This window comes from Euphorbia lathyris, chromosome 9, assembly GCF_963576675.1.
Source record: "Euphorbia lathyris chromosome 9, ddEupLath1.1, whole genome shotgun sequence".
In the NCBI taxonomy this organism is placed as follows: domain Eukaryota; kingdom Viridiplantae; phylum Streptophyta; class Magnoliopsida; order Malpighiales; family Euphorbiaceae; genus Euphorbia; species Euphorbia lathyris.
The window spans coordinates 41,376,365-41,402,649 of NC_088918.1; the positions used below are offsets into that span (position 1 = coordinate 41,376,365).

At 34.8% G+C, this 26,285-nt stretch overlaps 2 protein-coding genes across 2 annotated transcripts; one reads left to right on the forward strand and one right to left on the reverse strand.

The window, feature by feature from the left end:
- Positions 1-663: 663 nt before the first annotated feature.
- On the reverse strand, positions 664-13,350 carry LOC136205681 (uncharacterized). The gene is made up of 9 exons (XM_065996384.1): positions 12,807-13,350; positions 8,744-8,929; positions 5,786-5,878; positions 5,047-5,229; positions 4,856-4,958; positions 4,581-4,766; positions 2,071-3,218; positions 1,459-1,883; positions 664-1,376 (listed from the first exon to the last, which is right to left on the reverse strand). The coding sequence occupies exons 1-9, from the start codon at positions 13,020-13,022 to the stop codon at positions 1,259-1,261; spliced, it is 2,658 nt and encodes an 885-aa protein (XP_065852456.1). The 5' UTR covers positions 13,023-13,350; the 3' UTR covers positions 664-1,258.
- Positions 13,351-23,608: 10,258 nt separating this feature from the next.
- On the forward strand, positions 23,609-24,476 carry LOC136205107 (ATP synthase subunit d, mitochondrial-like). Its single transcript, XM_065995591.1, has 5 exons — positions 23,609-23,718; positions 23,824-23,924; positions 24,039-24,103; positions 24,192-24,278; positions 24,349-24,476. The coding sequence occupies exons 3-5, from the start codon at positions 24,041-24,043 to the stop codon at positions 24,454-24,456; spliced, it is 258 nt and encodes an 85-aa protein (XP_065851663.1). The 5' UTR covers positions 23,609-23,718; positions 23,824-23,924; positions 24,039-24,040; the 3' UTR covers positions 24,457-24,476.
- Positions 24,477-26,285: the final 1,809 nt, after the last annotated feature.

Consider the following 26,285-nt stretch of genomic DNA (forward strand, 5'->3'; position numbering starts at 1 on the left):
AGCAAGGCTGGAGTGAAGTTCTTGTTGAATCCGACTCACAGTTACTTGTTTACGCATTGACTCGGAATTCTAGTAGTTCCTTTCGTAAGGTATTATTATTAGCGGTTATAAATCTCTGTTAGTAGACTTAGGCCTTGTTTGATAAACCATTTAATTGCTTAAATTAAAATGTTAAACACTTACTTAATTTAAGTGCGTTTGATAATGGTTGTTTCTCCAAGTTAAAAACCACTTATTTTGATAAGTCACAATTTTTAACTTAACATTTTAAACTAAACATTATCAACTAATATTATCATAAAAATTAAATTATTCAATATTTTCAGCATTTATAATATTCAGCATTTAAAATTCAGTACTTATTTTTTCAATACTTAATTTTCAGTTTTATCAAAGAGCATCTAGTATTAAAATTTTGTAAAACGATTGGCGAATGATAGGCTAAAGCAGCATTGTCTCTGACAGATCGTGATGAGTAGCTGCTAGAGCCACCACTTTTTCTGTGTAATGCATTAATTTCTGATTTATAAAAGGTTTCTAAGCATTTTTTCAAAAAAAAAAATATAATTGTTTTATTGTTATTAATAATAATTGAAATTTTATTATAGTTATTAATTAAATTGACATATAAAAAACATTAGAAAATATAATAATAATTTTAAATATCCACATCATTTAAAAATTAACATGTCAATTTTGTATCAACAAAAAAATAATACATTACCTGCTCAGCTAAACCGAACACTAAAATTACATATTACATATGATTTCGTGTCGTGTAAGGGATCGTATATAATTTTTCCACCTCCAAGAGAAAGCAATACAGATTGCAGTGAAGATCTCACACAGCATAATCAATGAATCCACTGTAAACATCATCGTTTTTACCTAAAGAGGAAACGTTACTTTTTCTGAGTAAAAGAGCTTTAGGGTATAAAATTTCTAAAAGAAAAAACAGTGGTTCACTCTCACTACAGCTGCAAAAGGGAATTATTTTCCTGATTTAACATGAGATGGGCAATAATAATTTTTGTATCTATACCTTTTTCTTTTCCTACAAAGGATTGATAACAAAACCTGGACCAAAATCATAATTTAACCGTCCTATACATTTTAAAAAAAGAAAAGACATCTATGGAATAATTAGTAGAATGTACAAAGGCACTCAAACCAAAATATGAAACAAACAGCTCGCTTCCATGTGAATACCAGGAAGCCATGAGGGGGAGTCCTGGCACAGTTTGGTTTGTATAGAATTTTATTGTTCCGACTTTTCAAGCTTCTTAACCATACAGGTAGATGATCCCTTCCCACTGGAGTCGGACAAAGGAGGAAAATCATCTTCATCTTTCAATTGGTATGATTTCATGGAATTTCTACATGTTGAAAACAGAGAGAAAATTGCTTAGCAGGAATCCCATAAAACTCCAATTGAAAGATATAAGATTTTTTTATTACCTATTTTGATCTACAGAAGACACAATGGGTTTTGGTCCTTGTATTCCTGGAACTGCTTGGCTTGTACTAGAGTTGTGAGCAGGTGCACAACCTGGTTCTGGATACCAACCACCATCTGCTGAGGCAGCTGGTGTCAGATGTGCACCTGGCCCAAATTCTACAACCCTCTCCGGCAGATGCATAAAACCATTTACATTCAGACAATGCCTTGCTTCAACACAACCATTTTGGTGAACATCTGGTGATACAAACTTTCCACTACTATGGTGGATGTGAAATTGTGCATGGGGATGCTCATGGTCACGGTAATTTCTCTCTGACAAATTAGTCTCCAGGGAAGGAACAACACGACCATTTGGATGGAGAGACCTTGTTGCTGCTTGATTCCTTCCCCTACCTGTGTAGATCCTGTCCCGATAATGATTCTGAAAAAAAATAAACATAAGGCCAATTAGAGAAGATGCCTGCCACCTAAACAGTTCCATTAAAAAAAAAAAAGGAACATGTGCTAAATGATGCCACAATCAACGAAAGCTGGATCCTCCTCGGTTTTAAATTTTCAATAAAGAATTCAAAATGTACAAAACATTCATAAACTAAGGATAAGTATACCGTGTTGGGGAAATAAGTCCCTGTTCCTCGTGGCTTTTGCATTTCTTCCATACCAAAGCCTGCACCAGGTAGCAAAGGTGCATTCATGGGGTAAAAATGCGGTCTAGCAACAACACCATTGGCATTCATCTGAGAGATTCCATTTCGCCTAAACTGCACAGAACTCCTTATCACATCCCATGGATTCTTTCCCTGGAATTGAGTAAGCATTTGTGATGACATTGAAGGAACTGATGCACTGAAAGCATATTCATACCACAACCGACCATGATGCAGATTGTTTAGATGATTCTCACAATCGCCACTGAGATCTGCCAAAGAGTTCAAGGTTTCAGGGCTTCCAGCAGCTGTAACAGAGACCCAATTGCTAGAACTTCCATGATGAAGTTCTTCAGATGACCAAGGCATTGGATTGAAGATAAATGGATGGTTTGATGATCCAACTCGTGATAGAATCTCATTGGTAGCATTGAACTGTTTGTTATCAAAGCCATTAGAGACAGCATGGACCACATCCTCAGCAGGTGTAGGGACAACCTCGGAGGAGAGTTTCTTCTCCATAAAACCAGAACCTTCTTGGTATTTCCACTCTAAATGTCCATCTGTCGTTTCCCCATTTTCCATGGCAGACCCTTTGTAATAGAGAGGAGGTTCATGATATGCTTTACCCATAGGGGATATACTCTCTTCAACACCTGGAGAAGAAGATTTGAGTGCATCATTTGAGATTGAAAGTCCCTGCATTCCAGAAGTTGCAAGGTCTTTTGCATCACCAGAGACACGGTATTCTGAAACTGCAGGTCCATTGGCAGACAAGGGCAGTACATCAATTGTTCTATTAAAATTCATTTTCCTCATAGATACCTGAACATTTTCTCCACCCAAAGGTTGTCCACAGAATTCTGATTCAATTCTCTGGTCTTGAGACGACTCAGCACCAGAAAATGAAAATCTGGTTCCAAACTCATGCTGTTCATCTATTGTTGCAGGGTCTTGAACATCAGGCCTGTGTCCACTTCCATGCCTGTCTAAAGTGTTCGAAAAAAACTTGAATACTTCTTCAGTTATGCTTTCTTCTGGCATAGAAAGGATACGCCCAAGTTTTCGAGCTCCATATGTGAAAGCACTCCTTATTCGGTAAAAGTTCCCTGCTTAGTAGAAAACAGGATGTCATTAATTATTCATTCTAATTTTCTTCGTGTAGCAATTTCAGGCTAACATTCAATTCAAATGATGAGTAGATGGTTTCTATTTAAGTTGACATTCAATCCTTTTCATTTCAGATGTTCCAGGAGACATGGAAAAAAATCTGATATTATTCACAAAATCTAAGTCTTTTTTACTTTTTACTGGGCTTTATTCCATGACTTCAGAAAGCACATGATCAGCATATTTTTTACATATGTAATGGTCTCAAGAGGAGAATTGGTTTGACTGGAAGAGACCTAACCTTCAGAGCACTTGGTAACATGCAAGTCATAATTAGGTACTGGGCTTCAACTGGCTATATTGGAGGCCATAAAATGCAGTTGGACAAATGTTAGAACCTCTAAGGTGCTGATTATACATGCACACAGAGACTTGTGTATATTACAAAAAAAAAAAAAAAAAAATTATATTTCTTATTCTCTTAAAAAAATCACTTTTATAATTTTATATTGTTCTACTCCAATTTTAATAATTTTTACAATATTTATCATTCCTTTTTTTATTGAATAAGTTCTACACTAAAAAAAAAAAAGGGCGGCCCGGTCGCATTACGCGTCCCCGCTGAGCGAGGGTCCGGGGAGGGGTCCCACCACAAGGGTGTATTGGGGGCAAGCCTTCCCTTGCCAATTTAATTGGCAAGAGGCCGCTCCTAAGACTCGAACCCGTGACCTCTGGTCACACGGCAACAACGTTTTACCGTTGCGCCAAGGCTCGCCCTCGAATAAGTTCTACACTACTAAATTAAAATTTATAATTATATGAAAATTAATAAAACAATTAACTAATATTGGAGAGATTATTGTAAAGGGTATTTTTGGTATTTGAAATTTTATTTAGTCTAATTTGACCATTAACTCAAATATAAGGACTAAATAATCATTTCTAAAAACTGAGGGACTATATAATCATTTCTAAAAACATAGGGACTAACTAGTGTATTACGTAAAAACACATGGACCCCATAATTATTTACCCTATATATTTTACTTCCATCAAGCCATACGAACCAGTAAAGCATTTGCATAATAATGGTAGGTGAGAACTGAAAACTATAGCTTTAATAGTGTTTGCTTTTGGAATTATTAACTCTACATAAAATATGTTTTATAGATGTTTTATAGATGGAGCTCAATGATTGCTGGTATTCTTATTGTAATGTTAAGAAATAAAGAGATCAAGTTTCAAAGAGAACTAACTGATCAACTTTCATATACTCGCTCAATATTATCTGTTGTATATCCTTCAGAATAGGAAAGAAAAAGTGAAGGAAGCTTCCATCTCATTAGAGGGAGTAGTTATACCTTTGCTCACACTCCGGCCAAGATTGTTATTTTCTTTCAATGGATCAACTATGTTAAGATGCTTCAGAGGAAATGTCCTTGAACTTGCTTCAAATCCTCGTGCAGGAACTGAAAACATTTCTGCGCAGTCCTTGAGAAAATCATTGCTAAGCAAGACAGCGCATCCACCATTTTCAGGTGCTTCAACTGCAAAAGAGACAATGATAATAAAGCCCCTCTCATGCAAGATGAACGCCAATACACTGGGATCACATTTGAAACAAACATTTTCTCACCCACAACTTCTGGCAGTAAGGATATTCGGACTGGACCACTCAAACTGATGCAGTAGTTCTCCCAATCAAATTTGCTGAAGTAATCCAAAAATTTATAGAGAACCTAAAAAGTGTTATATGATAAAGGAATTATTTTCACACCAGAAAACACTGCTGCACAATAAGAGACGAGAAGTAATTACAGGACTTACAGCTAAAGGGCCATTCAATGATGAATGGAAGACATTGAAGACATACAAAACTAAAGTCTCCAAAGCATAGGTAGATATCAAACCATGATGAGCCCCAAGGATTCGGCTCTCATAATAGCACCACGCCTTAATCAGTATAATACTACGTTTGAAAAGATTATCTTTACCAATTAGGTGATCGACCTGTAAATAATCAACACAAGTGACGTCAACTCCAATAGCAAGGTAACATATTAAGATCTAATCCGTTCTGAGCAGACATTTCATTTCTGGCTGCAATACAGAGCCATACGAATCTGCAAACCGTAAAATTCTATTTGCAAAATGAAGTTCCTTGGTGCGTTCCAACACAGAGAGAGTTTGTACAAGAGCACTTTGTATGGCATTCCTCAGTATAAACTGTCTCCAGTAGCAAATGCCATAAGAGTTTTTTTCTTAAGTAAAAAACAGAATTAACAGCAATATCTTTGTAGAAAGGTCATCTGAACCAGATGGAGCTCAAAGATGACAAAAGTATAAATCATCCAACAACTACTTCATCAAATGTAGAAATGACCATTTTAAATGGGTCTTAAGTATCTTACAAGTTACAATCTCAAGTTAGTAACTCAAAATTAAAGTAAATGGCAGCTGATTATTTATTTTTGTTTGCAACGGAAAAAAAAAATCAACCAACTTATTAAAGCCAATAAGTGAACTAATTAAAAATGGCATCACATCAACTTTAAAAAGAAGCTACCTGCTCAAGAAAACATAAAGTGCAAAGCCCTCCTAGCTGATTGAAGGAAATGTCTACTACAATGTTCTGTACCAGACATTTCACCAGCTTAACCTGCATCAAGATGATCCGATGCTTTAAATGCCAAAAAAATAGACTATTGAAGGGCATTTTAAACAGAAAATTAAATCATTGGGACCACAAGAGTTGGAAAGTGATACCAATTTTATATATAAGCCCCAACATTAAAAGCAACAAGTCCAGAAAGAAATGACCTCAGCATGCTTTATTTAATAATAAAAAAAAGATCATTTTATGAACCAAAAAAGAAATACTATTGAACATAGAACTAAATAAATATGCAACATTTGCAGGTTGATTAAAATTAGTTGAATAATAAATGAGAGTTTAGGTCTATAAACTATAAATATGTACAGTGAGGTAAATAAGAAAAGAAACATGCATGCCTTAATGACCTACAAACTTAATACAAACTTAATATATGCATCCAAGATAAGAACTGGTCATGACCAAGGATATTTTCTGTGAAAAATAATTAGATAAAAGGCTATTCAGTGTATGTCCACTTCTTACCAAATAAATGATACTCAAATATGCCACAACCAGTGAGAATAACTAAAGGGGCTACGGACTACTGAGATCCACCAAAACGTGGGGAGTCTAAGTAAAAACAACCTTCCAAAAATTCCAGAGGAAACACAGATCAAGACATATCAAAATTGACATTAAGCCCCTATATTCCATTTCATCACATTGAACACAGACTATTATTTTCTTTCCTGTGCGGAACCCTTCTTTAACTGCTGCTATGCAGGTGGACTCAGCATCAAGTTCTTCATGAGCTAATCTCTCTTTCTTCCTTCATCACTCTTGAGACTTTTTAAAGGGAAAAATTGAAGAAAATTCAGAATTCAACAGGCAATAAAAATCTATGTGATTTGAGGGTTGAGACCCTAAATCAGTAAAAAAAGATTTCAAGAAAAAAACCAATCCGTGATTCCCAATGTTCAAAGATGACGGTCAATATAAATAAATAATGAAAACAAATTACTTTCTAAATTTCTATGAAGGAAAATATAATTCTGAAAAATGAAGAACTCTGATGGAGGACCCAACAATTTCCAGATATGACCTTGTTATCATTTTTTTTAGCTCCAAGTTATAATTAATAACACAATTGAACCAAAATAAATTAAAAATTAACCTTATTATTTTTAACCTAAATTCTCAACACTCATCATCACAAACCTAAATAACTAAGAGTTCTTCACTCTTTCAACAGGCAAACCTAAATCAACTTGAAACCAACCACTCACCAAATCGATTATACTTTTTATCCCAAACTTCATACGAGAAAGGACCGGGTGCGTAATGAAATAATTAGGACAAAAGTAGGGGTCACATCTATTGAGAATAAAATGAGAGAAAACCGACTAAGGTGGTTTGGCCATGTGAGACGTAGAGCGCTTGATGCGCCGGTTAGGAGAACCGAAGAGTGGCAAAGGGATGTAGTGGTGAGGGGTAGGGGAAGACCTAAGCAAACTTGGAGGAGGGTGATCGAGAGTGATATGAGTTTACTGGGAATTGAGGAAAATATGGTAGTGGATAGGACGGATTGGAGGGAGCGAATCTGTGTCGCTGACACGACTTGACTTTCACGGTTTTATATGATGGTTCATGTTAGCCGACCCCGAATCATTTCGGGACTAAGGCTTTGTTGTTGTTGTTGTTGTTGTTGTGCTCTTCACATAGAAGAAATTCATGAAAGCATGCCCCCCACATCAATAAAAATCAAGTATTGCAATTCCCAACTAAGAATTAACTGGTTTACGCATTATATGCGTAAGATATTAATATGAAGTGGACCTTTAACTATCAGCTTGAGCTTTTAGTTCAATCCGTTCTATGACATGGTATCAGATCCTCTTTGACCAAGAGGTCTAGGGTTAGATTCCTGGCAGCCCCATTTGTTGATTTAATTGCTGGACATGGTAATATGGGCATGTATTGTGCATGCTTCAAGCCTAGTGGGAATTTGCATGTGGGGTGTGTCAGATATTAATATGAAGTGGACTTTTAACTATCAGCTTGAGCTTTTCGTTCAATCGGTTCCATGACAATATGCAATCTTCATTAGAAAGATACAAAGAGGTACTTCACTTACCCATAAAAAGAGGATCAATATTAAAGAAAAAACCTGAAATACTGACACTCCCTAACTGAACTTGAAAAGTTTAAGAGCTTCAAACTGTGATTTTGCCTAAACAACAACAACAACAAAGCCTTAGTCCCAAAATGATTCGGGGTCGGCTAACATGAACCATCATACAAAATAGCTTGATGAAAATTTTGCTTTATGAACTATTGGAGAAATATGAGCAAAAAAGACCCAGATAGAGTAGTGGTCATGGCAGAGGGATAGTTGATCAAAACACACCCTTGAAGGATCAAAAAATAGATACTGAGCTACTTGGGAGGTGTTACCCTGAGCTAAATTCAATTGATTTTAACTACTTTACATCAGTAAACCTCTTAGTATGCTCTATGAGTCTGCTTTGTACAGTAAAAGAGCAATTCTTGAACCAAATAAATGCACAAACTGAATGCTATTTGGTCAATATTTAAAATAATAATATTGGCTTTAAAAAATGCACCTGATTATGCACATACTGTTAACAGAATTAGGTCCATTTTTTAAAGCCAAATCATATTTAAAGCTTCTCAACAATAAATTACTGCTCCTCTGCTCAAACTGAATGGTATCTTCCTTTTCACTGGTCCCCTCCACACACTTCAAAATGGTATAACCCTATCTCAAACCAGTTCAAGTAATATGGCCATCACATTTACATTCCATTTTTATTTAAGTCCATGTGTGTGTGTGTGCAGTTATTTGAGCATATAAAATCTTAGTTTCATCCAATCAAGGAAGACAGAAGACACGGGTCAAGACAATACCTCTGCCCTGATTAACTGGACATCCTTCACTACAAAATCAGCAGTCCTGTTCTGATCTTCCCTTTCAAGGACAGAACATACATCATTTGCCAGTGCCTCCTCAACATTCATGCCACCAAATGCAGTCAAATCAATGTCGCCATCAGGAAGATACGTTTTCAGCGGAACCGACCCAAATGGGAATACCTGTAGCAAACATGACTTAGAATCTACTCATATTTTAACTCAAATAATATACCATATAGTATGCTTTTTATATAATGCAATATTTGCTTAGACCAAGTAATCTGGAGGGAGACGGTGGACAATGCAACCTGATGATATTAAAAATCTAAGCCTGCATGAGCAAATCAATCAACAATAAATAACAAGAAGGAATGCACAAATTCCATTGCACAAATCACAGTTACCCATTCTTTTTTATATGTCGTTTCAGGTTTTTCATCAAAACCAATACGATATTAATGAGACTATTAAAACAACTAATTTACCCTTAATACTTCTCTCCTAAATCTCTACTTTCTATGCAAAACTTCTATCTCTTCTTAATTTTTATGGCTTAATTAAGATTATTTGCACCCAATACACCCTTGTGGTGGGACCCCTCCCCGGACCCTCGCTCAGCGGGGACGCGTAATGCGACCGGGCCGCCCTTTTTTTTTTTAAGATTATTTGCACTGATAGCTATACCTCTCTCCTACCATAAATAGGGGCAAATTAGAGAAAACCTTGTCAAAAGTGCATTGGTAATACAAAAGGACATAAAAATGAACAAATTAAAAAGTCTAAAACGTCATATAATAAAAAACAGATAGAGTATTAAAGGCACAAGGTTCACTAAGGCGCAAGGGGTCCTGCAGCCCAGGTGCAAGGCTCAGGTGAGCATGAGCGACACAAGGCACACTAAAGAAAAATTATAAATAACAACAATTAATATTTCTAAAATGCAACAAATAGTTAAATACTAAATCATATCCAACTATCCATTACCTTAATCATAAAATGCATGAAATTAATTCCAGATTAACTATTAGCTCTTCCATAATCATAATTCATAATAAAAATTCTAAATCTAAAAACTAAAGTTCAACCAAATCCTAAGTTAATTAACTAATAGTCTGATAATGGTTTTTCATCAAGACTTGTGTCTCCATTTTTCTGAACTCTTCAAAAAGGAGCAGTTTTCTTTTTGTTCTTTGTGATATTTATGCCGTCTAAATCTTCTTTCCTTTTTTTATTTATTATTTTTGTTCTAATTTAATTTCAGCCATAGATCATATAGATAGAAAAGGGCAGAGATTACAACATCCAGTTTTTAACTTGGAACCCTAAAAAACGGTGTGTAGCTTCTTAATTCGAGCCTAGGCGCGCCTCCAGCAAGGTGCTAGGCTCTGAAAGGTGCACTTAGGCAAGCGTCCTTTGAGCCTAGGCGGCCATTGGACAACTATGGCACAAAAGGCATTCATAATTTGAATATCAAAAGAAACGAAAAACATTAGTCATAATAAAACAATGTATGGGAACAGTATAATCAATGATAATCATGAAGTTGCCAGCTTTTCAGACGGCTTTGATGTGCACAGAATAAAATATAAACTACCAATGCAATAGCAAAAGGTTGGCCAAATAATTGTCAAGCTTCTTAGAGGCAAACTCCATGTAAACTCCTTCTTACAACGTACATTTTAAGACACTAATCAAAGCAAGAAGTTGAATAAAATGAACGTAGCATGTAATGGCATCCCCAAATAATAAAGGATGCTCCTCAAATCAAATATTTTCCACCCCCGTGCTCTTAAATAGTACTAGTAAAATTGATAGATATTAAATAGGAACTGTAACCAATAATAGAATAGTAACACACCAATATAAGGTTGACAATCACATTGCTCTCCAAATGAAAATCCTGAACAGTAAGAATTGGTATCAATGTGCTGAACTTTCTAGCACAAGGGTCCATAGGTTACATAATCTACAAAGTATATTTAATTTAGAGAAAAGTACAAAAATAAACATTGTGGTTTGGATGATTTGCTAAGATAGTCCTCATGGTTTGGATGATTTGCAAACATAGTCCTCGTTCTTTGTGAAATTTGCAATGAAAGGATTTGTGAGTCAATTTTTTATGAGCTCGAAAAATATTTCAAATCCGCCTGTGAGGGTCACTTGGTGGAATTTACGCCGGTCCCAAGCCCGGACAAAGGAGGAGGGTTGCGGTAGGTTTGTGGCGGCCAGCGGAAAACTTAGCCACATCTTATGACATGAACCAAAATATATGGTTCATGTTAGCCGACCCCGAATCATTTCGGGACTAAGGCTTTGTTGTTGTTGTTGTTGCTTGACTCCCAGTAAAACCATAGTTGTGAAAGGCGGTCGCCTGAGGCGAGAGGCGACCCAGGCGTTCCTTCCCCCGCCTTCTTCACTGTAAGGCGGGCCTTATTCAGAAGGCGACCGCCTGGCTGCACGCGAGAGGCGGTCGCCTTCTGAACTTAGGTGGTTACTTACAGTTTCTATAAAAACAGAAAGAAAGAAATATAAAAGGGATTTTAGGTTAAAGATATCAGAACCTTTGGAAGGATAGAAGTAAAAAAAAAAAAATAGCCACAACAGCACGGATCGATCCACACAGAAACTTCCTCTCCACCCACCCAACGGCATCGATCAGACATAAACAGGTACTGTCTCTGTTCTCCTTTCTTTTGTTTTTGTTTCTAATACGCTTCTCTGTTCTCATTTCTTTTATTTTTCTTTCTACAATCTTCCCGTTTCTTCTATTTTTGTTTTTTCATCTTTGTCCTACTGTTATGCTGCCCAAATTTCTACTCTTTATTTATGACTTATGCAAGTGTTATGCTGCCCAAATTTTGTGATTTGTGTTATTATTACTAAGTTATGAAAGTTTAGGTGAAGTTTATGAAAGTGTGTGAAAGTTTATGCTAATGCTACTGTTATGAAAGTTTATGCTACTCTTATGAAAGTGTGTGAAAGTTTATGCAAGTTTATGCTACTGTTATGCAAGTTTATGAAAGTGTGTGAATTGAAAATGTGTGAAAGTGTTTGCAACTCTATGGAAGTTTGTGAAAATGTATGAAAGTGTATGAAATAGTAGCTTACAAACAGTAGCTTACAAGTGTCTAATTTTCCAAATTTTGCAGGCTTTTGGACATGAGTATTAGTAATTCTAATCCATCGAAAGCGACAACAAGAACGAATCCTTGCTGGAAGTATGTGCAAGAGGTCAAGGCAGGGAAGTATGATGACATTGAGCTTGATAATGATGATGTTTGATATGTTATTAGGAATTAGGATCTTAGTATTAGACTAGAAGTTTTATTTTGTTTTACAACTTTAGAAATTAAACTAGTCAATTTGAGTTATGGTTTTATTTTTTGTTTAATTTGTTTGTCGCCTCACGTGCGAGAGGCAGTCGCCTCGCCTCGCCTTTCGCCTTTCACAACTATGAGTAAAACATATAACTGGGACCATGGATCTATTATTCATTCAATGGAAGCTATTGTTGGTTATTCTCCAGATAAGAGTCAAAATATGGTTCTTATGGGGTTTAACAATACATATTCCAATTACAAAAACTTCTGTATCCGGCTAATTTCAGACACGAAATAGATTAACAACAACAACAAAGCCTTAGTTCCGAAATAATTCAGGGTGGGCTATAACATGAACTGTCATAGGAAACTGTGAAAAAAAAAACACACAAACGAGATTTAGATAGAGAAGCACTCTACCTCACTAAAATGAAATACATAGAGCATTATATCGGTAAGCTGACACAAGCACAAAAGCTAAAGGCTTCTAGGATCTTTAAAAGAATCGTCAAGATGGACGATAACAGCAAAAAATAACTTAAAGTTTAGGTTCTAGCAGAATAATACCCAATTCTATCAGCACGACTGGAAATGGAGAAAGTTTAGCTCCCAAATTGTAGAAAAACGCATAATTTCTTAAATCGACTAACATCTGTAGTATAGATATTTAGAAGACGCTGTATGATTCCAAGATGCATAAACATAAATAACATGTAAAATGAAATATTTGAAGTCACCTCACAGCCTAAGGAATTCTTAATTAGCCTCTGCACATAAGCAATAACCGCTTTCCTCCTCTGCTGGGAAACAAGTGTGGGTTGAACCTGGGCTATGATTCTCTGGGCAAGAGTCTCAGCTCTTAGGCAGTAGTTGCCGCTCATAGCCGTGGAGGAAGATGATGAAGGTCTCTCCTCACCATTTGGGTCAGGTGAGCAGGGTCTAAGGTCGCCCATTTAAGTAGAGAAATAGAAACAGAATCAAAAGAAAAAAAAAACAATCAGAAGCTAAGAAGGTTTGTCCATGGAAATAGGGTAGTTTAGCTCTGCAAATTGATCAATGAGGTTATGGTTTTGGTAAGTGTGAACATGAGAAAGACAAAGAAAAAAGGGGAGAGATACAGATAGAAATAAAATGAAATTAGGGTAAATTAAGGAAAGAAGTAGGTTTTGAAGGAAAGATGGAGGAGAGTGGTATCCAATTCAGTTGATTGTTGATTCTGTGTTGAAAGCAAAACAAATAAAAAGAGAAGTCTTCTTTTGTTCTGAAAGTAGTATTTAAACGTTAATTTTATTTTAATTGTTTGTGTTCCAACATTTACCTCACGTTTTCCCTTTACCTCCTTCACACGGAGAGGAGACGGGACTGAGGCCGCTTTCTTTGCCCTACTTCTTTCTTTTACAATTCTTTATTTTTCATTATAAAAAATAAAATAAAAATTGTATGGTAAAAATCTGGATCTGGATATTAAATATGGAGGGCTTGGGCCGTCTCTCCCTACTCAGAGTTTCGATTTCAACTTTTGTTCGATGGACAACCATTTGGCTAATCTATCCATCTCTGTCTCACAAGACCAAAATGGTGTCCTACTTCTATGGGGTACCTTCGGATGATTTGTTGGCATCAATTTTATTGCCATGTGTAATTTCCTCCGCTCGCTCAATACAGTACTAACCAAAACTAAATTCGGATTATAATGATTATGTGCATTGGATCTGTATCTCCAGAATTACGCACTATATCTGCGCATGACTTGTTCTTGTTCACTTTCCTTGGCGACATTTTTTTAGGGTTTAACAGGCAAAAACCTAATAGATCTACCATTATAGCTCTGATACCATTTTCAAGTTAATCATATGCTAACAAACTCTTAGAGAAGACAAATGAAATTGTATTCTTTCTTATTGAAAAACAGAATAGTTACAGTAGGTATTTATACAAAATATTCATGACAGTTGTACAAATTTACAGCTGTTAATTTCTGTACTTCTAGTAACTAACTCTAACAAACTAGTACTCCTCATGACTCATGTGTTTTATTTTTTTTTTCTTTTTTATTTTTTTCATGTTGTAGATCGAGATAGGGATCTTGTTGGAGACTCTTGGCCGTTCGATAATTATATGCTTGGTGATGGCTGAGTAAAATCGAGAGTTGCTCTCATAGATGCGTGTTTGGATTGTTCACCAAATTGGATACAAATTTGTTAGTATTATGTCTGAGTCAATAGGAAAGAAAACCGGTAATTACATCACTACTTTTTTGGAGCATGATAGTAATAAAAATGTTAGGGTCCGCAAACAGCCTATGCGAATTTGGATCCTTATTGACGTCTGTAAACCATTGAAGATGTGTAACAAGATTCATAAATCGGACAGTGATTAGTCTTTCATAAACTTCAAACATGAAGGGCTAGGGAAGTTTTGTTTTATTTATGATCTATTTGGCCATATTAATTATTATTGTGAGCATCTTTATAAGGTTCCTTCGTAAGATGTGAAGATGGAATAGGTTGATTGTATTAAAGCTCGGGTGAGATGAGTGGTGAGCAAATAGGGGGTGGTTACGTGAACCAAAGGTGGAGGAGCGACTGGTGGAGCGTTAGTTTTCAAAACTCTAATTTTGTGTAAGTATGTTTGGTAGTTTTTGCATGTTACAAAAATCAACGAGGGATAAGGGCTAAACATTTGCATGATATTAATCTCATTTCTTCCAATTATGGATCTAATCTAAATATTGTGTTAGCTTTTCAAAACCCTAAATTTGCGCAAGTATGTTTGGTAGTTTCTGCATGTTACAAAAATCAATGAGGGATAAGGGCTACGCATTTGCATGATATTAATCTCATTTCTTCCAATTATGGACCTAATCTAAATATTGTGTTAGCTTTTCAAAACCCTGAATTTGCGCAAGTATGTTTGGTAGTTTCTGCATGTTACAAAAATCAATGAGGGATAATGGCTAATCATTTGCATGATATTAATCTCATTTCTTCCAATTATGGACCTAATCTAAATATTGTGTTAGCTTTTCAAAACCCTAAATTTGCGCAAGTATGTTTGGTAGTTTCTGCATGTTACAAAAATCAATGAGGAATAAAGGCTAATCATTTGAATGACATTAATTCCATTTTTTCCAATTATGAACATAATCTAAACATTGTATTAGCTTTTCAAAACCCTAACTTTAGGTAAGTATGTTAGGTAGATTAATCTCATTTTTCCCAATTATGGACATAATCTAAACATTGGGTTAGCTTTTCAAAACTCTAATTTTTTGTAGTTTCTGCATGTTACGAAAATCAATGAGGGATAAGGACTAATCATTTGCATGATATTAATCCCATTTTTTCCAATTATGGACATAATCTAAACATTGTGTTAGCTCATTAGTTAACTGGGTCCGGGTGAGATATGGGCCAATAAGAGGAGTTGGTCTTGGAGTTACAAGATGCTAAAAAGAGAATGAGAGAGGGGCCAATTGTGGGCTTGGAAGGAAATACAATTAATCATATTGTCAACAATATAACTGGTATTTATATTCTTTCTAGATGTAATGTTTCTTCTTTGCTAGTGATGGATAAAGCGCTCTCTCCAAATTTTATTCCGGCGAGGTTTGATTCTCAGACCCAGCGATAGCAATGAGTTGTCTCAGTTGGAATTGTAGAGGTGTTGGATAAGTCTCATATTGAAGGTCTTCATAGGAAATTTTCTTTTGATTGTTGCTTTATAGTGGATTATCATGAGAGAAGTAACGGTCTAGCGTATCTATGGAAGAACATTAGCGAGGTGGTGGAGGCTGGCATTTCTGCTCATCATATTGATTATTAAAGATCCTATTGGTGGTGATTAGCGGTTGTTGGAAATAAAAAACAAAATAATAAAAACTTATCGAAAAATTATTGTGTCGTGGATGGGCCACTGCCTTAAAAGCAATTTTCATGATAGACATATGTGCAATCTTAACCATTAATCGCTCTCTAAGGTTAACACAGTGAGCCCTAAACTCGTGCACTCGAAGTTAGAACTCTGGAATAACAACTTCAAAATGTCGAGTAATATACACACATTTTTTTAGGAAGAAATGAATATAAAAGAAAAGATTTTCTTCTCTTCATCAAAATGAAAGTAAGAAAACTTATTTACAGGAAGAGAATTAAACACCAATATACAACAATGAAACAAATCATAATTGATGCTTACTTTAATTACACATAATTTGTAATTAATACACTCCAACTAGACATAGTTGCTATCTTTGGATATACTAAACATGTCTACTCATATATATATATTAATTAATCATGTAATGTTTATAAATTATAAAATAACTAATCAATCTTTGGGCGATCCATAATATTTATACCAATGAACGTCAATATATATACCCATGATAAAATATTTTGATACATCATAATATCATCTCAGTTATAAGCATCACATACACTTGAGTAATTGAAATTATTTTGTTATGATCAGGGGCGGATTTAGGGGGATCAAAGGGGGCATTTGCCCCCCTTCATCCAGGAAATTTTTTTCCCAAAACGACGTTGTTTTGGTTCCCCTCGAAACGACGTCGTTTTGTTTTATGCTTTTTAATTTACAAAAGCAGCAGATGCAAGTGTGGAGTGCGATTCTTCTCCTCGACTCGATCGACAGACGCAGACGCCCATCCTCTCCGGCCGACCGTCTTCCTTCTCCGTTCGACTGTCTTCCTTCTTCGGCCGGCCACCATCTCCAATCCAACAACACCTCACCAATTTCAGGTTAGTTTAACTTTTGCCTTTTAATTTTAATTTTAGGTTAATGGATAAATTGATTGAATTGATTGATATTTTATTCTTAATTTTAGGCTAATGTACAAATTGATTGAATATTGATTGATAGTTTATTATTAATTTTAGGTTAATGGACAAATTAATTGAATTGATTTGGCATTATTGATTGAATTGATTTGGCACGATGTTCGGTTGATGAATTATCTAGCAGTAGTAGTCCTAATGCACAAATACTTTTGTGTGTACTTTTACATAGAAACAAGGATTTCTTTGAATTGGAAAAGACATTACTGTTTCTGGAAAATTGTCTGTTTGATTCTTAGTGAGGATTTGCCGTTCGTTTTCTTGCTAAAAATTGGTAAAAAGAGGCCTGCTGGAACTTTTATCTTCTGTTTTAAAACATTTTTTTTCTCCAGAAAAAAAATGTTGCTCTTATTCATAGATGGTAATTGTTTGGTTCCTAACTTCTTATTGCTCATTAAGTTTCATTAAAATTGACAATGGATAGTAGTTTGTTCGTGTTGTAATTTTTCTTTTCTTTTCTTTTATTGTAAATGAACGTTGTCTTATATCTTGCAGCTTCAAAAGCTCAAATCTGAAATTAGTGGAGCCTCCAACAACCCTCTAGGTCTTCTCTCAGAAGCAATTCATTCTGCTGCTTTTTCTGGTCCGTTGGCAAATCCTCTTTTGGCACCCGAATCTTCAATAGATAGGTTGGATAGTACGATCTTGGAGGATTTTGTAACTGTAAGTTTGAGAAACCTCTGTTTCTACTATGGCAATTTTTGTAGATATTTGATGTCTTTTAAGAATATGATAAGCATTTATTTTCGTGCCTTATGTAATCTCAGTTGACATTTTTTGTGAGAAATTCAGGAAAATTATACTGCTCGTCGAATGGTGCTTTCAGCTTCTGGTGTTGAACATGAGGAATTGGTATCGCTTGCTGCCTCTTTTGTGTTGAACAGATCGTAGATGTCAATTGTCATCTCGTAATCGTCGATCTACTTAGCATTAGAAGTTTTTTTTTATTATTTTAAGACATTTTGTATCGAATAGCAATTATGTACTAAAGTATATTTTTTTCAATTAATGTTATTTTGTCTAAAAATTTTTTACATAGAGTTTTGCCCTCCCCCCTCCCTCAAATCCTGGATCCGCCACTGGTTATGATACCTATGAAATCTTTCTAATTTGGCCACTTTAGTGACTAACAAATTACACATAATATAGATATCAAATTATACGTAATATTATACAATTAAACATGCATAACACCTCAATATTTAGTCATCATTTTAGTGACTAAAACCATTACTATACAAACTGACTTTTGTCAGTAACTTAAAAAAAAAGATTAAACTCACAATTGGCCATTTTGTAGGAAAATAGACAAGCCTAGGCATAGCGGAATAATAAAATTTTATCTATTTTATCTATTTCCCTTTTCCAAGATCTGATAATTGTTATTTCATATAAAGAGGGATAGAAAGTAATACCTTTATTGAAGAACTATCTACCGTTGCAAACGATGTGCCCACAACTTGTTATTATCAACTCGTGAACCACGAACGTTTGATTCAACATAAAACAGAACTAATCAGTGATCAACCTTTAATAAATAGCAATCGCAATAATTGCCTCTAACAGAAATCGATACGAGATCAAAGAGGGAGTAAGAAATAAAGTAAATTAGCTGAGACGAAAGACGGAACGGTTCCTCTTCTCCTTCTTATGTGTTGGTCGAAATTCATGGGTTAGGGAGTCTATTTATAGACTTCTCTAAACCCTAATCCCAGTTGTGTTAGGTAATTAAATAATTGGAATCTTATTCGGAATAGGATTCCTAATTAGATAATTAAATAAACACTTTACTATTATCTAAACAATAACTAATTATATCTAGATAATTATTATTAATCAAATTAATAATTAATTAATGTTAGGGATAATTAATTAGAGTTTCAATCAAATAAAAACTTCTAATTAATATTATCAGATAATTTTTAATTTAATTCATAATCATAATCAAATTATAATTATTAATCAAATTAATTTATCCCCTAATTAATATATAAATTTCGGCCCCTATATTGTGTCTCACTAATTACATTTTCGTCCTCCGATTCCAAGTCCCATATGCGACCCATTAGGTTCTTTATTGCCACTAGCCGTATATATCCTTTGAAATTATTCATCACGATTAATTCCAACATATATATAACGGAATACCGTCGCGAGCTGTTACTAGCAGAACCTATGATATTCCCCCAAAGAAATTAAGAAGTCAGGTTGATAACTGACGTTAACCTTTCTGTATTAGGTACAGTATAATACGATCCTTCATCAACTATATCATGTCGGTCAATTCCTTATAACCATGGAATGTGTCAAGGTTACATATAACGAAGAGTCCGGTTTTACTTGTACATGTTGAATTCACTCTAAAAAGATAAGTTAAGTGAAATGTTCATTTCTACTCTTAACTGTATCACATTGTAAGGATTTTAGTCAATTCACCACAAACGGCCATGTGGATATATCTCCCACTTATCGGGAGTGACGAATGCTCAATCTGACATTAACTATTCTGCAATTACTTTGTGTGATACCCCACCCTGCTCTCACACACCTTGGGCTCTCACCTATTGGATCGTGCTCGCACAGAATCAAAGTATCAGACTCCATAATCCAGAATCACTAATTGATGAATGTTTGAGTCTGAGGATTAGTTATACCTACTAATACCAATGAGATGAACAGTTGACACATTAGATAAATCAATCCATTCTGTTATCTCAAGACGGGTCCCAATCCTAATGAACTCCTTAACCGGATCCATGTAACTATCTAGATATCTGAATATCTAAAGCTTGTGAGATCAGCTTTCTGTCTCGATAGAAAACACTGTTACATGCAAGTCTCAACAGTAATATGCCAACCCCTATAACATATTACTTGACTTGGGTTTACTTTAAGTCTATTGGTTCTATTATAAAGTACAGTCTCACTTCATGCTTGTATGAACACTTTATAACTACTTAAATAAACTTAGGGTTACTTTCTTTATGAAAGATTTGTGCCTTTATATATAGTTACATTTTAATGTTATATATCTGATTAAACAAATGATCAAATAAACAATTTATTCATTAATATTAATATCCTAAAACAATTGTCTTTAGGACACTAAACTCCAACATTCTCCCACTTGGACTAAAGCCAATTGTTCCTGAAACTAATACTAGAAGAACTAAGATGTCTATCGTGAGCTCTTTGTGGTAATGGCTTGGTCAACGGATCTGCAACGTTGTCCTTTGTGGGCACCTTTTCTATTCTCACATCTCCCCTGGCTATGATCTCCCTAATGAGATGATATCGCTTGAGACAATGTTTGGATGCATTATGAGACTGTGGTTCCTTTGCTTGTGCAATGGCTCCATTGTTATCACAGTACAGAGTAATGTGATTCACAATGTCAGGTACCACTCCTAGTTCTGTTATGAACTTCCTAATCCAAACAGCCTCCTTTGCCGCTTCTGCAGCTGCGATGTACTCTGATTCAGTTTGACGAGAAAGCAACACTTCCTTGCTTGGAACTCTTCCAACTAACTGAACCTCCATTCAGGATAAACTGGTATCCCGATTGGGATCTATAATCATTTTCATCAGTCAGATGACTAGCATCTGAATATCCTTCAATTTTCAATTCTCCTTGTCCATATACGAGGAACATGTCTTTAGTTCTTCTAAGATACTTAAGAATGTTCTTGACAGCAATCCAATGATCAAATCTCGGATTCCCTTGATATCGGCTCGTCATACTCAATGCGAACGCCACATCAGGTCTAGTGCAAAGCATAGAATACATGATCGAACCAACCGCACTGGAGTAAGGAATTACAGCCATGCGATTCTTGTCACTGTCCGTTTTAGGACATTGACTATTTGATAACTTGACACCATGGACCATTGGTAAGTTACCTCTTTTCGATTCATGCATGTCAAAACACTTTAGGACTTTGTCAATATATGTAGACTGGGATAGTCCGAGCAGTCTCACTACACCATAGATTGCCTATTGCAACTAATTCTAAAAAATCGTTACTGTAAATCGTTGCATTATCTAATTTATTTATTTTTCTCATGTTTATGTAAGTCTAATGCAACGATTGTGTGTGATGGTTGCCTTTGATTTATTTTTAATTGTTCAATTTAAACTAAGGCAACAGTAATATGACATTTACAATATGTTGTTGCTTTTGTTAACATGATAATTAGATAAAGCAACGACGTACCATGTAAAACCACTATTCCAACGTTGCATTAATAAAAATACAATCATTGTACCTAATTAAGTTAATAAATTTAATTTCAACATTTTTTAATTAATGATCCTATATATAGTTGTAAATAATTGAATTTATTGACTAAAAAAAGTGTATTAGTTTTTCTTAGATAGTAATAGAAAAAAATAAAAAAAAACTAAAAAATAAATTATATACTAATTAATTAATATATTAAGAATTTGTTTTTTTATAGGATAAGGTGCAAAAATACCCCTAACGTAAATTTACCCTTAACATCTAAAATAATACAATTTTACCCTAACATTGACAGACTAAAGAAATTTTACCTCTAACATTCATAAATTGGGTCAATTTGAGAAATAATTTATCAAATTGTTTTCTCGGTCATGAAGCTTGTCATCTATACTTTACACGTTCGTCATTTTATCACTCATTAGCAACAGATAACAAACTTATGAATAAACATGAAATTTTTAAAAAATAAAATAATATACTGTCTTTTGTAAGAGTTAGACAAAATAAATTATTCTTTTCGCGGAATTTATAAATATTAATATGCAATTCTATTATTAAATCATAAAAAAATATGAAATCTTTTTTTAGAACCAACCGATATGCAATTGGTGCACAATAAGAAACAAAATATTTGTATAATTTATAATAATGTCTGAAATTGACCCAACTCGCAAAAGTTAGGGGTAAAATTGTTTTTTGCTGCCAACATTAAGGGTAAAATTGCATAATTTTAAACGTTAGAGTAAAATTGCTCTTGATTGTAAATGTTGGGGGTATTTTTACACCTTATTTTTTATATATATATTAAGAATTCGGTATTTAGTATATTAATAATTTATTCCAATTAATTAACAATTAGTCAAGAAATAATACCCACTAAAAAATCTTACCAAATCTATATATAATATAAAACAGTAATGATGGAGCTGAAGTGTCACTTCCTCATTTTTTACTGATAAAAAACATAATATAATATATAATATTTTAATTTTAATTATATTATTATATTTATCTATAAAAAGATTATTTTATCTGTACTATATCTAAGAGTTCTACAGAATTTAAATCTATATATAATATAAAACAGTAACGATGAAGTTGAGGTGTCACTTCCTCCTTTTTTACTGATAAAAAACATAATATAATATATAATATTTTAATTTTAATTATATTATTATATTTATCTATAAAAAGATTATTTTATCCGTACTATATCTAAGAGTTCTACAGAATTTAAATTAATCCCTAAAATCTCTCTAATTCTTTGCATATATATATCTAAAAGTTCTACAGAATCTAAATTAATCCCTAAAATCTCTCTAATTCTCTGCATATATATATATATATATATATATATATATATATATATATATGTATAAAATCTATCTATATATAATATAAAACAGTAACGATGGAGCTGAGGTGTCACTTCCTCCTTTTTTACTGATAAAATATATAATATATTAATTTTAATTATATTATTATATTTATCTATAAAAAGATTATTTTATCCGTACTATATCTAAGAGTTCTACATAATTTAAATTAATCCGTAAAATCTCTCAAATTCTATATTTATCTATATATATAATATGTTTACTGATAAAAAATATAATATAATATATATATTAATTTTAATTATATATGATGGGGGTGTTTGGGTGTCTGGGTTCGCTCAGAATTTAGGAAAGGGTTCTTCATTCTCTACGGAGCTTTGGGGAATCTTTTATGCCCTTAAACTTGCTAGAAGTCTGGGCTTGAAGAAGTTGCTTGTGGAATCTGATAACCTTGAAGCTATCAAAATGATATCGGATGATAATGCTATTTGTTTGAATAGCCAAAATTTGATCAAAGGTATTAGAAGGATTTGTTCTTTCTTTGAATCCATCAAGTTCAGCCATGTTTTCAGAGAACAGAACAGGGTGACAGATCGCTTAGCGGCTGAGGGCCATGAGAAGATGTTCGGAGTCACGACCTTTTCTTCTCCTCCTTCCTTCCTGTCCTCTCTCCTTTTGGATGATATGGTGGGGGTTAGCTTCCCTAGGCTAATCCCGGGTTAGGTTTCTTTTGGTTTTTTGTTTGTTTTTTTTTTCTTCCTTTCGTACCAAAAAAATGTATAAAAAGATTATTTAAAGTAAATGTGAAAATAAAATAATAATATTTAATTTATATAGCACCTTTATATCATTAATTGTAATTATTAGATTATATTTTTTGTTAATATTTAAATATTAAGATGAATCCGTGCATCGCACGGGTCAAAAACTAGTTAATACTTTTATTTCCTACCGTTAATTTTTATCCCCAATTTCCACTTCCCTCCAATTTTCACTTACATACTATTTTCACTTCCCTCCAATGATTTGATCAAATTTTCACTTCCCACGGAGTTTTCCATTTCCCCTTATTCACTTTCACTTCACTGCTAACCCTAAACGTTTCTCCCTTTCTCACTTGTCGGCTCTTTCTCCTTTTCTCACTTTCATACTTTCTCACTTTCACACTCACCGGTCCTTCTCTCATTCACGATGTCAAATTCGCTCTCACCGGCTGTAACTTCCTTCTCTTGTGTTTCCCTCTTTCTCTTACTGTCTGTGTTTCTGCATGGTAGCCCTCTTCCCGTCAAATTGATTAAGAAATTCTAGGTTTCTCATCAGGCTCGCTGGATTAGAGAATGAAGCTCATTTCCTGTTTACCGAAAAATCCACTATTAACAACAAGGACAAAGAAGCTCATTTCCACGCGCTATGGTCTCTAGGTCTTCATCTCTCCCTTCTCTCTGTTTATTTGTTGATTTCTATCATCCTACCATTCTGATCACTTTTATCCCACATATACCAAATGCTTAGTTAAGTTCTATTTTCCATTGTAGGCATGGAGATCCCCAAATATGTGGACACAGTCACTCCACAATACAAGCCTAAATTCGATTCATTGGTGAGAACCAACAACTTGGTTTGAACAACCATATGATGCCAGTTCGAATCTACCACTCTCTCATTATCTTATTTTGATTTGGTTATAGATAGTAGAATTGAAAGAAGCAGAGGAGAGATCTCTGAAAGAGTCAGAGCGTTTGGAGAAAGAAATTGCAGAAGTCCAAGAGTTAAAGGTAATGTTTATAATTATCTCAATTTATTTTAAGCTTTTGATGTTAATATCCATATAATCTATCTGAGCAGAAAAAGTTCAGTACAACGACTGCTGATGAGTACTTTGAGAAGCATCCGGAAGTGAAAAAGAAATTTGACGATGAGATAAGGAATGATTATTTTTTATGGTTGGTCTAATTTCTTAATGTGGTTTTTTTTTTGCAGCTGGAAAATAAAAGAAAAATAATTTTTTGTTCATTTGTCTTAAGCTAATTTTCCCTTTTAAGTTTGAATAAGCATAGAAAAAATATTCTAGTTATTCTTGTAGTTTTGAGATTAACTTGGAAGATGCAGTCTACCATGCATCTTAGCTTAATGGAATGGAACAATGTGGAACATGTCCTTTAATCATAAGTAAATACAGATCATCACATTAATTCTTCTACCTTGGTTCATTCTAGTAATGGGCCTAAAAAGTGGAAAGTATATTATAGGAGACCTAAGGGTATTATGGGTAATAAAGGGTAAATTGTAGTGAGGTGGCAATAGTTAGTTACTGCCTTGGGGAATGGGCAGATGGTTATATTAAGAGGTGTGTGTGTGTACGGGTTATGATTGTAGAATCCTCTATTTTGGCTCCTAGCGCATAGCCTAGTGAGAGGGAGGAGGATTTCCTGGAAATCCTAGTTTGTTAATGTAATGGGTGTTGCATCATTTTTCTAATTAATCAACTATCTACTATTCTTCTCTTCTATTTCTTTTCATCTTGTTCTTAAGTTGAGGATTCTCAACATTGGTCCGACCTGCCGGATTCGAATTGGGAGGCTCTGTTTTTTTTCAGCCATGGAAACACGAACTCAAGGTTGTTTGGATTTGCATGAGGAGCAAATTAAAGCATTACGGATTGATGCCGATGCCATCAAACAGTCGGTTCAATCTCTAGAAGCAGACAAAATTAAGCAAGAAGAATTTCGTTTGTTCATTACCTCGTGGGTGAAACAACAGGGGAAGCAACCGTATTCAGATGACGGTCCAGGCCCTGAAATTGATAATACCAAAAGTCTTACTCCACCGTTTGGATCTTCTTCTCATTCTCATAGTCATTCAACAAACAACAATGAGTTTCATGTAGCAGCAAAGAAGGTAAAACTCCCTGAGTTTTATGGTTATGATCCGCGGGGGTGGATTGCAAAGGCAGAGTTGTATTTTGATATTCATGGGACTCCTGAGGAGATGCAAGTTCGTTTGGCCCAACTCAGCATGACAGGGGTGGCTCTCCATTGGTTCACGGTGGTGAAGGAGGTTTATGATCCTCTAACTTGGACTCAGTTCACCAGTGAACTACTCCAGCGGTTTAGTGGGTTAGAAATTCAAAACCCTTATGAACAACTATCAACACTGCAGCAAACAGGTGATATTCATGATTATATAGAAGATTTTGAATATTTGCTTTCTCTAGTTCCTCGTCTTTCAGAAGCCCAGTCTCTGGGTTATTTTTTAGGGGCATTACGGAGTGAGGTGAAGCGATGGGTTCGTCCTCATCGGCCGGAGACGCGGTTGCAGGCGATGTACTTAGCCAAGGATGTGGAAGAGATGTTGAATCCATCGGAGAATTTGGGAGCCGCAGGTCATTTCAGGTATGACAGACCAAGGGAAGAGCGTATTAACGCTAACGGTTTCCACCGACCCAATTGGAAAACGGGCCAAACGGGTCAAATACCCAAAACTAAATTTAAAGGGGGGACCCAACCTTTTATGTGCACCGTTTCAAGCAGTAATAAAACACAGAAGAGGACTGAACCCTTTAGGGGATTTCGATCTCCATCACTCCATCAAAACAGAGGATCGCGATCTCTTACGAAGGCAGAATGGGAGGAGCGACGACGCAAAAGACTCTGTTATCGGTGCGGACAGCAATACGGACCGACGCATAAATGTCCTGAGGGCAAATTACGTGTGATTTTGTTGGGTGATGATGAATTGGTATCAGATGAGGGGGGAATTCTATGTTTCGAGGAGGAAGAAAT